The sequence below is a fragment of the Cavia porcellus genome, unplaced genomic scaffold (assembly GCF_034190915.1).
Source record: "Cavia porcellus strain 051 isolate PalLab524CR breed Dunkin Hartley unplaced genomic scaffold, mCavPor4.1 scaffold_4, whole genome shotgun sequence".
Classification (NCBI taxonomy): domain Eukaryota; kingdom Metazoa; phylum Chordata; class Mammalia; order Rodentia; family Caviidae; genus Cavia; species Cavia porcellus.
The window spans coordinates 83,520,246-83,531,781 of record NW_026947487.1 but is presented as its reverse complement, the minus strand read 5'-3'; the positions used below and the strand labels follow the sequence as shown (position 1 = coordinate 83,531,781).

Sequence of the window (11,536 nt, the reverse complement as noted above, 5' to 3'; positions counted from 1 at the left end):
GGTGCAGCTTGATCGCTATGCTAGAAGAGAAAATGTAAGGGTGCACTGGCTCAGGCTTGGCCATCGTAGACACCCAAGTGGAGCTGAAACTCGGCAGGAAAGTTGCTGCACTGAAAAGCCGATTTTAACCACAACCAGGCGCCGCAGTACCATGTACAGCCACCAGGGAAAAATGGGCGCCGAGAATTGCGCAGCCGCAGAAGGAGCCGGGCGGGTCTGCGCAGCCGCAGAATGAGCCGCCCGCTCCGGCTTACTCCGTCCAGCTCTGTTTCTGCAGCGGGGGCCAAGCTGGCCTTGTCCTTGTGCGCTTAACCCTGGCGAGTGGGGTCGGCTCCGCCCCCCCCCCCCCCGCGCCGGGTGTCAGTCCTTCCCTGAGCCGCTGCCGTCATGCTGCTGCCCGTGTTCACCCTGAAACTGCGCCACAAAATCAGCCCTCGTATGGTGGCCATAGGGCGCTACGACGGGACCCACCCGTGCCTGGCGGCCGCCACCCAAGCGGGCAAGGTAACCGCTCCCACGCGCACGCTCCCCGGACCCCGGGGACTCAAGACCTCCCAGGACTGCAGCCTTGCGGTCCCGCCCCTCACCCTGACCCCGCCTCCGGGTTGCCTGGCAACCAATAGAGAATTTTTGTACCTCTTCATCCTCCCTCAGTTTTTCTGAGCACTTTGGCTTCTTTCTTTCTTTTCCCTTCCTTCCTTCCTTCTTTCCTTTCCACTTACATTGTAAAAATCAGTACACGTTTGTAGTATATTAGTTGGATTTCATACCGTTAGGCACTTTAGGATATTGTTGAAGTCCAGGACAGATAAGGCGTTTAGGGCGGAAAGTCTTCCTAAAGGAAAATGCAGCTTGGCTGGGATTAGCAGTAAGAGCCGACCTCAGATTCCAGCCCTTTGCACCTGCGTGTGGCTGGAGGCTCCTTCCACTTACTGGTACCTTTTACAGAGAAAAGACTGCAGACACTCCTAAATTAAGTTTGTGTGTGTGTGTGTGTGTGTGTGTGTGTAGCACAGAATGGGACTCAGGGCCTCCCACACGGTAGGCAAGCACTGTTATGACAGTGTATCTCCAGGCCTCAAATGGCACTTTTGGTCCTTGCTCATGTACAATCAAGTTTTCCCCCATAATTTATTTGCTAAGTGCTTACTATGTGTCAGGAATTTTCTGTACTGTAAGGATCACAGAGATTTTTAAAAGATATCTTTATTCCACACTTACTGCCCTATACAGTGACAGAATATGCCCAAAATACAAGGAATACAGTGACTCCAAGGGTAACAACATTTAACAGATAGAAAGGCTTATTACATTAATTATCTCAGCATCCTTGCTTCAAGAGCAGTAGCATAGCATAGGTGTGGGTAATCCTGGCTCCACTGCCTACTAATTTCAGGACCTTTGGCAAGATACTTAACAGTATTACCTACCTTAGGGTTGTTAGGCTTGGATGATACATGTAAAGCCCTTGGCATATTGAAAGTGGCCACTAGTTGTTAGGTATTATTTTCCTTTTGTGATTCCCACTTTACTGATAGAAATAATAAAGTAGTGTCTGGTGACACTAAACTGGAGAATGGTTGAAATGAAATTACAATGCATGTTCTCCAACCTAGGGTACATTTCATAGCTAGTGTTTGTGTCATGGTGTATAGTTTTAGGACCGTATTACTTCATATGATATGCCTTGGGACACACATTTTCATTAAGTATAGTATAATACTGTAAAGCACTTATTTAGTATAGAGTCTAGTACATGATAATGTTAGTTGGGAGCCCTGACAGATGCCAAAAACAAATTCATACTGGCTCTGCTGTAGGTGCACAACAGGTATAGAATGGGTAAGCAGCAATTAGATCTTATTCATAACCTGCTTCTTTGTCCCTGGGTTCCACACTGCAAAGTGCCATGTTTGTGTTTTAAGCTTCGTAAGCTTTGTATGTAACTTCTTGATGCTGACATGTTTTTAACCTGTTTTTGTTAAAAAAAAAAGTACGATGTTAATTTGTCTTTTTTGATATTTTAAGGGAATGCAATTACCTGTTTTTGTTTTAGGTTTTTATTCACAATCCTCATACACGGGGCCAGTATTTCAGAGCGTCCAGAGTCTCCCAGAGCCCGCTGGAATCTGATGTTTCTCTTCTGAACATTAACCAGGTGGTCAGCTGCCTAACCGCCGGAGTACTAAACCCCGAACTTGGCCGTGATGTTCTTTTAGTAGGCACCCAGACTAACCTTTTGGCCTATGATGTCTACAATAATTCAGATTTGTTCTACAGAGAGGCAAGTATACCTCCATGACAACCATAAAATTTTCATTACTTGTTAATGTCCAGTTTTTTAATCCTTGAAAAAGGTCACATATTTATTTTGCTTTATTATGTGGCCATTATAGTATAATTTAATGACATGGAGTGTTTGCCGTTTATATCTGCTGTATGTAGTTGGGACTATTATATTTGGTCATGGCTGGTAGTCACTTGGTATCACTGCAGTTCATCTATAAGGGATGATTGAAAATCATGGTGACTGTTTAAATTTTGAAAAATGTATTATAGGGAAAGCCACACTGTCATTTATCCTGCTGTAAGTATTCCCCCTCACTTTGAACACACCTGTCCCGTCTTCTTGCTACTTTCTAAATAGTTCTGGAAGTCCTCCTTTGTGAACGTCTGTAGGAGGTGTGATTTAAAAATACTTGAATACTGCTTCTGGGTGCTCTCCAGTGGAAAGGGAGGCTCCTGAAAACCCTGTAGTGTGTCCTCATCCACCTTGTTCCTTGAATCTGGCACCATGTGACTTCCTCGCTTTCCTGAAGTCAAAATGACCATGAAAGGTAAATGTTTTGAATTGATTCAGGACATACATGATAGGGACAACTAAAGACATTTATGAAAAGGATTTCCAGAGCTACTCCTGAAAGTGGCAAGGAGGATGAGACAAGTGTTTGAATGGATGAGCGTGTTCTGAAGGGGATTAATAGCAGTGTGTCGTTTGCTGTAACACATTTTAAAAATTCAAACACACACTTTGATCACACCTCTGTCAGGATCTCCTGTTGAAAATTCAGGTAGGGACTGGGAAGCTGGCTCACAGTTCTTCTGGTGGCCTTGCATTTAAGTACTTTGAAGAAGAAGCCCTTACTGTAGCCTGCCATCTACAGGCTACTGCAGTTTTATTAACCAAGTAATTTGTATTTGTTATACAAAAGGATAGGGAAACGAACAGGAAAAAAACACAATAGTAATTAATTCTTAATGATACTTCTTAAATTAATTCTTGAATTTACTTTTCCAGATTTTTTTGCTAAGTATATGCAAATAATTTTTTTAACAAAATGGGATCATACTATGTACCTATAGCCTTTTAGCTTATTTTTCCTGCGATAATTTTTTTTTTTTTGTCTTTTTCCTTTTTATCAGTACCGGGGATCGAACTCACGACTGCCTGCTTGCAAGGCAGGCGCTTATGCCGCTGAGCTAAACCTCCAGCCCCATCCTGCGATAATTTTTAAAAAAATATTCACATACCATACAATCATCTATTTTTAATGTACAATTAATTTGTCTTTAGTTTATTCAGAAAGTTTTGTAATCTAAGTGTGGTGGCACATGCCTGTAGTCCCAGCCCTTGGGAGGCTGAGGCAGGAGGATTGCCACAAATTCAAGGCCAGCCTGGGCTGCATAGTGGGCTCAAGGCCAGTTTGGATTATTTAGTGACACCCTGTCTGAAAAGAAAAAAACCCCAAATCAGAAAGTTTTGTAACCACCACCACAATCAATTTTAAACATTTTTATTACCTCTGAAGACAAAAAAACAACACAATAGTAGGTAGTCTGCTTTTTCTGTTAGCCTTCTGAGGAAATCTGTTTTCTATTTTCTGCCTATTCTAGGCATTTCCTAAATACAGAATCATATACTGTGTGGTCTTTTGCGATTGGCTTCTTTTTTGGTGGTGCGGTTTAAGAGACAGGGTTTCACTATATAATCCAGGCTAGCTTTGAACTCACTGTGTAGCTCAGTCTGCCCTTGAACTCACAGTGATCTTCCTGCTTTGGCTTTCCAAGTGCTAAGATTACAAGGGTACGTGACCGGTCTCTATCCAGCTTCTTATTCTTAGCATAAAAATTTCCATTTTGATCTATGTTGTAGCATATATCAATATTTCATTTCTTTTTATAGTTTTTATAGTTACATTGTGTGTATGTGTATCACAGTGTTTTTCTGATCCTTCTAAGAAATCCTTGCCTATTTCAAGGTCACAGAATCCTTCTACATTCATTGAGGACTGAAATTAAGTTTAGGAGTGGATTCATAAGGTTCTCCAGAGACACAGAACCAATACAATGTGTGTATGTTTGGTGGGAGCAGGTGCTTGGGGAATTGCTGTACATGATTGCGGTGGGTGGCAAGTCCAACACCTGTGGGGTGGAGACCTGGGGGACTGATGTTGAATCTGAAGTCTGAAGGCAGTCAGCTGGCAGAATCCCTCTTTCCTTGTGGGAGGTCAGTAGTCTTTCTTCCTATGAAGTCCTGAACCTGAATATTGAGGTTCACTCACACTATAGAAGATAATGTGTTTTACTTTGTACTGATTTAAATGTAATCTTCTCTAGAAAATATCCTCACAGTAACAACGAGAATAATGTTTGACCAAATATCTGGGTAGTAGGGTCTAGCCAGGTTGATACATAAAATTAATATTACAAGGCCTTGGCTTTATAATTGCTGAGTCAGAGCAAAGTCAGAGCAAAGGAAGACAGAAATAGAAAAAGAAATGGAAAAGAAGAAATACTGAGTGAAATTGCTGAGTGAAAATTATTTTTAGATGAGACTTCTCGCAGATATTGCTAAATTAATCTCTAGAAAGACTGCTGGTTTTCTACCTCTTCCTTGCACTGAGAGCACCTGTTTTATAACACCCTAATCAACAGTGGATATTGTTCTTTTTCATCACTGCTTATTGGAAAGTGAAAAATCATATGTGGTGAGAATGAACATTTTTCGTGATTTTGGACTACATTTCTTATCAATTTCTTTTTTAGAGAGCTGGAGTATTCTTTTCCTATTTATTTGCCTTTTAATAACAAAAAATAACTTTCTGACTTATATTGTAGTTATTTATCCAAGTTCTTTGGCTTCCTTTTATGTTTTCCTTGACTTTTTAACAGTTTTAATTTCTTATAATGTCTGTTTCCTTTATAGTCAGTCTTTTTTTAAAATTTTTCCTAAAGATAATGTAAATAAAGATTTTGTTCTTGTAAAATAAACAATATTCACAAAATGTCTTTGAATTTCCCATAAATAAATTAAGTTATGGTTGTGTAATATATTAAAGAAGTTTGAGATATTTATTAATTCTGGATGCTGGGACTAGAGGGATTTGTTTCATTCTTTATGGTTTTTAAACATTATAAAGTAGTAATAAGAGAATTGGGTAGTAATATTAAAAATATTTCCATCCCCAAATGGTTAAAATAAATGATAAAATTTGAGTGTTTAAAAGCATACATTTTGAAAAAAAAATTTTTTTGAGACAGGTCTCATTATGTAGTTTAGGCTGGCCTTAAACTCACTATGTAGCCCAGGCTGGCCTTAAACTCACTATGTAGCCCAGGCTGGCCTTGAACTCACAGCGATCCTCCTGCCTCAGCCTCCCGAATGCTGAGATCACTGGTGTATGCCACCATGCCTGGTGAAAGGCCTGTGTTTTGATTCTCTAGAAAATTTTCTCTGTAGTGCTTGTTGGCGCTGGAGAGCCCCAGAGTATCATAGCAGCATACTGGATCAGCTTAGCATGACAGCCAGGGCTCTGAGTCTACCGTGGGTCTGTGCTTATGCTTACAGAAGCTGCAGCGATAGCTTCAGTGGACCACGCGGGCTACCCTCTCGGGACCATGTAGCTTCTCACACATCTCACAGGAAGTCAAGGATACAAATGAGAAGGCAGATCCACATTACCTCCAGTGCACCTACCCATCACCGTGTCTGAAATTGTGTTTCTTTTGCTTCTTAGGTAGCAGATGGGGCAAATGCCATTGTGCTGGGGACGCTGGGAGATGTGGCCTCTCCTCTTGCAATTATTGGTGGAAATTGTGTTCTACAGGGTTTTGATCATGAAGGAAATGATCTCTTTTGGACGGTATGAAGAACCAAACATTCTTTTTTGATAGCCTTAAGCAGTTTTAATTTTCTTTAGCATATTTTAAAATTTACTGTCTGTACTAAATAATAAAAACGGAATAATATTTGTAATTCATACATTTAAAAAATATGATCAAGTCAAATAGCTCATTGGCTGCTTGTATAATCCCTCTCTTCATGCAGCTGATATATTTGAATGAAATGGAAGAGCTGACGTGCCACTTTATTTCCAGGTTACTGGAGACAATGTTCATTCCTTGGCTTTGTGTGACTTTGATGGTGATGGGAAGAAAGAGGTAGGTGGGAAGAAGATGCCCCTAGGGTGTGTTCTCTGTGTTAGTGTTGAGAGAGGTCTCACCCTGATCTTGGAGCTTTGTTCCCTCAATGATATCTAACTGGCCACATTTATTCAGTCAGTGAACTGAAGTGTTTATTAGTTCTGATATCTCCTCTTTTTGAACAATAAATCACTTGTGTTCATCTAATACAAACAATATGCCATGGAGTATGAAAGACAGGACAGGGAAGAAAAGGCAGAGTAGTTTATGGGACCTTTGTTATATTCATAACCTTATAAATTGCTTTGGATGCTTTGAAACATATTCATAAATTGTTTCCATTTTGGCCTACTTTTTTTCTTTGGAATCTAAAAAGTTTCAGCAATTATCTTTTAGTCCTCTGAAGTTAATTTCTAATAATTACTCTGGAAATCAGCATTTTGGGCCTGAGCATGCGAAGTGCTGTGTCGGGCATTAACTTGTCCCTAGATGCTGGGCATTGATGTCTGAAGTTGGGCTCCCATTTGCACGCTGGTAAAGTTACTCAGCCAGAGAGCATTTTCAGGTACACGGTGAAAGAAAATATTCTGGCAAGATGTGCATTCCACTTGGCAGGATAAAATCTGTTCTTCACTGCCTGAATCTGTTGATCCTTCAGTTAAAGGGAACTTCCCGAGCACTGGATTGGAACTCTGGAGTGGCAGTAGCAGCCGAGTACGGTGCCATTTTTTTTTGTTTTATTTATGGACATTTTGCTATTTACTTATTAAACTAAATATTTATGATTTCTCCACCTTCAGCTCCTTGTTGGGTCTGAGGATTTTGATATCCGAGTTTTTAAAGAAGATGAGATTATAGCAGAAATGACGGAAACAGAGGTAAGGCGTGCACCCTAGAGTTGGGATAAGCTCGGGGAAGACAGAATGGCTCAGTCAGGTATAGTACTACATGAGAGTGCTGGAGGGTCTTCTCACATGAGAGTGCTTGGTGATTTTAGAATAAAAACTGAGTTTCTCCTTAGTCTGCTGTCTACCTTTTTTATTTGATTGCTTTTTGGAGATGAAATGTTGCTCTATTCAGGCTGGCCTTGAACTCACTATATAGCCAGGCTGGCCTCGGATTTCCAGCAACCCCTGTCTCAGCCTTCCAAGTACTGGGATTACAGGTGTGCACCACCGTACCCATCTTACTTTGTACTTTTTATATAGTCACAATTATTATAATTTAAAATGACAGCTGTGGATAGAGAAGAAATAAAGGAGAAATCAGTGCCAAAGCAGTAATGTAAAGAAGTGTGTCTGTATATAGGATTCTATTTTACATACTTTTCCAGAAAGAGGGTGTTTGGCTTTGATTAGGTTCTTAAAGAGGTTTGTGTAGCTTCACCTCCCTGCCCCCCAAAAAACACCAACACCACAGTTGGGTATAGGGCTGTATCCTATATCATCATATTTCTTTCATTAAAAAATTTTCTTAAGATGAAGAGTCTTGCTATATAGTTCAGCTTGCCTTGAACTCATTTTGTAGCCCAGGCTGGCCTTGGACCCTGCCTCATCCTCCTGAGGGCTGGGATACATCAGGCACCACCACACCCAGCCCTTTCATTCTAATTTATAGTTAATTTTTCCCAGTTGGTTGGAATAAATATGATTTTAAATAAACATGATTTTAAAAGTATATTTTTGTCAGTTTTAGGTGTTAGGAGAGTGTGTGTTTTGAAACACTTTTTTTCCCCCAAATCCTAGAAAAAATAAGGAGAACGTGAAATAGGTGTTAGAGGGAACTTGTTTTTCTTATTGTCTACAAAAGAAAAAAGGAATGAATTAAGGAAACCCTAAAGGACCTGGGGAATATGAGGTTAAATTTATGAAAATATACACTTTATGAAATTGTTTCGGATGATGCATGCCTGTAATCCCAGCACTCAGGAGGCTGGGGCAGGAGGATCCTTGCAAGTTTGAGACCAGCCTAGGCTACAAAGAGAGTTTGGGAGAAGCCTGAACCAAAATGACAAAAAAAAAAAAAAAAGTTCTTCTGCCAGCTCTTAGTGCAAATGTCTTTTCCCAAGTGAACAAAATCTAGATTCATTTGGCAGTTGAACAATATTAAGTATTCAGAAGAATGCTTGAGTTAAATAATTCTGGAATCTTACACAGCACTGTGTATTCAGAGTTAGGTGAAGTGGGTAGTTTTGTAGAAATGCTGTAGGTGTAAAGAAAATTACATAACTATTCTTCGCTTTATACAATATATTTCTTAAGGTCTCTTGTATTAGGGCCAGAATTAGAAAATAGATCTGTAGAATCACAGATATTATTAAGCTTTGGCTTTAACTTTAAAGGATAATTTTGTTCCATATCTAAAAGTTTATCTTCTAAAGATATTAAATGATCCCATAGTCCTATAAACATTTCCATATAATATGTGCATTCTATTTATTGTTACATCCACACAAGTCTATGTGTTTGAGTTTTCAATTTTGAAAGGATGATACTTTCTTTTTTTTTATCTTTAGCAAACAGTAGGTTATGTAATAGAAAAATGTACACTCAAAAGTTAGTTAATCCTTGTCTCTTAGTTACCTTTTACTTGTCGCTGAGACAAAAATACCTGATGCACCAAGTTGGGAAAGGAAAGGTTTATTTCTTACAGGTTTTGGAGGTTTCAGTCCATACTCAGTTGGCTCCAAGGCAGGATGGCATGGCAGGGCCACAGTTCATGGCAGCTGCAAATAGCAAGGTAGAAACCGGCAAAAAAAGTGAGACACACTTTCTTCCTGCCATTACATTGTATGCTGGCTCCACTCCTATGTGGGTGTAGCACTGACACCATCAATCCAAGTGCTGCACAATGAATCAATCACAAATGCATAATGCAAACGCATGAGGCCTGGGGGCCACCCACGTAAACCATGACATTCCACCCCTGGCCCCCAGGACTCATCTTTTATATAAAAAACATTTAGTCTATCTCCAAGAGTTGCCAAAGTCCTAACAGTTTCAGCATTAAAGAAAAGTCCAAATCCCAAGTCTCCTCTAAGATCTATGGCAAACTCTTAAACTGTAACCCTCTGTACAAATGAAACAAGGTTAAACATTTCTGAAATGCAAAGGCACAAGAAAAACATTACCATTCCAAAAGTTACAAATAAGTAAATACAAAGCATTGGAAACAAAGCAAGTCCAACATCCAGCAGGATGAACATTAAGTCCTAGAGTTACATGCTAAGCATCTGAAGCAATCTAGTTGCAAGCTCCAAAAGGCTTGGGTGATTCCACCCCCATGGCACTTCCGGGGATTTCAGATCCCGAAGCTTCTCTCTTAAACTCTCTTTGCTCATTTTTTGCAGCTTTCCTTGGATGATCCATGTTCCTTTTCCAAACTTCTGGGGTCTCCACTGCTCCTTTGGCTTCACCTTTACATCTTTCCAAATTGCCCATTCAGAGGCACACTGCTTGGCCTCCCAGGCCCTTTGCAATCAAGGTGGAAGCCATCTTACCCTCAGAATTTGTGCATTTTCCTTGCACCTAAAATCAGCACTATGTGGATGCTGCCAAGGTTTGCTGCCAGCTGGAGCAATAGCCAGGCTTTTTTCTCTCCTGGCTGTAGGGATCAATTGTGTAGATTGTTGGGCTCTGTGAATCTGATTGTGAAGAAAAGCTTCTCTATGTTGCTGCCATTCTGGAATCTCATGTGGCCTCCATTGCCATTCTGGAGTGTGGTGCTCTGAAGCTTTCTCCTCTGAGCAAATTCTTTCACTTTTGCAGTTTTGAGGCTGCAAAGGGTGGGCAGCCAGTGCTTCCTGGGATGCCCTGGGGCCATCTTTCTTGTCGCTCTGTTTCTTCTCAGCAGTCAAAGTCTCAGTTAGAACTTTACAATCCACACCTTCGCTGGAGTTTTCCTTCTGGCCAAACTTACAGTATTGTAAATTATCTTACCAGGCTCTTTCCTCTTGATTTGTAACATAAAGCTGGCTAAAAATCCCCAACAATAGTCATGCCACAGCCTCAACATTCGACTGTGTTGAAATTTCCTTTTCCAGATTAATCAGTCCATTGCCCTTAATCTCAGTCTCAGGCAAAGTCTTTGGGCATGAGCAAAATGCAGACAAAGTTTCTGCTAAGCCATAACACACATCACGGGAAAACGTAGTCAGTATCCAACAACCAATGCAGTCCTTCTTCCCATCAGAAACCTCCCAAGCCTGGTCTTTACCATGAGGCTTTCTATCACTATTCTGGTCTCCTGAGCTCTGACCAGAATCTCCTCTACAGAACAGCCTAAGCTGCTGCAGCTCTATGCATCCAGGTAACATGTCCGAACCTTTCCAAACTCTGCCTACAGCCATTTCCAAAGCCTCTCGAAAAACATGGTCAGGTACAGTCACAGCAAATCACCCTACTCCCTGGTACCAAATTCTGTCTTAGTTACTTTTTACTCGTTGCTGAGACAAAAATACCTGATGCACCAAGTTGGGAAAGGAAAGGTTTATTTCTTACAGGTTTTGGAGGTTTCAGTCCATACTCAGTTGGCTCCAAGGCAGGGTGGCATGGCAGGGCCACAGTTCATGGCAGCCGCAAATAGCAAGGCAGAAGCCGGCAAAAAAGCGAGACACACTTTCTTCCTGCCATTACATTATATGCTGGCTCCACCCCTATGTGGCTACAGCACTGACACCATCAATCCAAGCACTAGACAATTAACCAATCACAAATGTGTAGTGAAAACGCATGAGGCCTGGGGGCTACAGACATAAACCATGACAATCCTAGATTATAATTCTTTTTAAAATTTAGAGTCTAAAGGCTGGGAATAAAGCTCAGTGGCACAAGTTGCCTGCCTGGCAAATGGAAGGTCCTGAGTTTGATTTCTAGTACCAAAGGAAAAAAAAAAGTCTCCAAAATTAGAATCTAAGATTGTAAATTAAGGAAACTGAAATAATCATTAAAATCATTTGAGTTAATATATATAATAATTTCCATTGTATGTATCCTAGGTCTTGTATACTCAGTATTTTTTCCTCCTTAATCCTGTTTTATTGTGATTCTTCTAAAATAATTTTCTAAACTTGCTTTATGATCTAGATCTAAAATGCTAAAGTTTGTGAGTTTTA

The 11,536-nt window shown here is 40.5% G+C and overlaps 1 protein-coding gene across 3 annotated transcripts in view; it reads left to right on the top strand.

Annotated features, from left to right (window-relative positions):
* Nucleotides 1-218: 218 nt before the first annotated feature.
* Bbs2 (Bardet-Biedl syndrome 2) overlaps nt 219-11,536 on the top strand; it is a 29,310-nt gene continuing 17,992 nt past the window's right edge. The window contains exons 1-5 of one of the 3 annotated variants that reach the window (XM_063247346.1): nt 219-504; nt 2,057-2,288; nt 6,022-6,143; nt 6,379-6,441; nt 7,224-7,301. In XM_063247346.1, the coding sequence (XP_063103416.1) occupies nt 388-504; nt 2,057-2,288; nt 6,022-6,143; nt 6,379-6,441; nt 7,224-7,301 (612 nt within the window). In that variant the 5' untranslated portion in view covers nt 219-387. Of the gene's footprint in view, nt 505-2,056; nt 2,289-6,017; nt 6,144-6,378; nt 6,442-7,223; nt 7,302-11,536 lie in introns of all 3 variants that reach the window. The other 2 variants (XM_063247347.1, XM_003472086.5) reach the window with 2 other exon arrangements.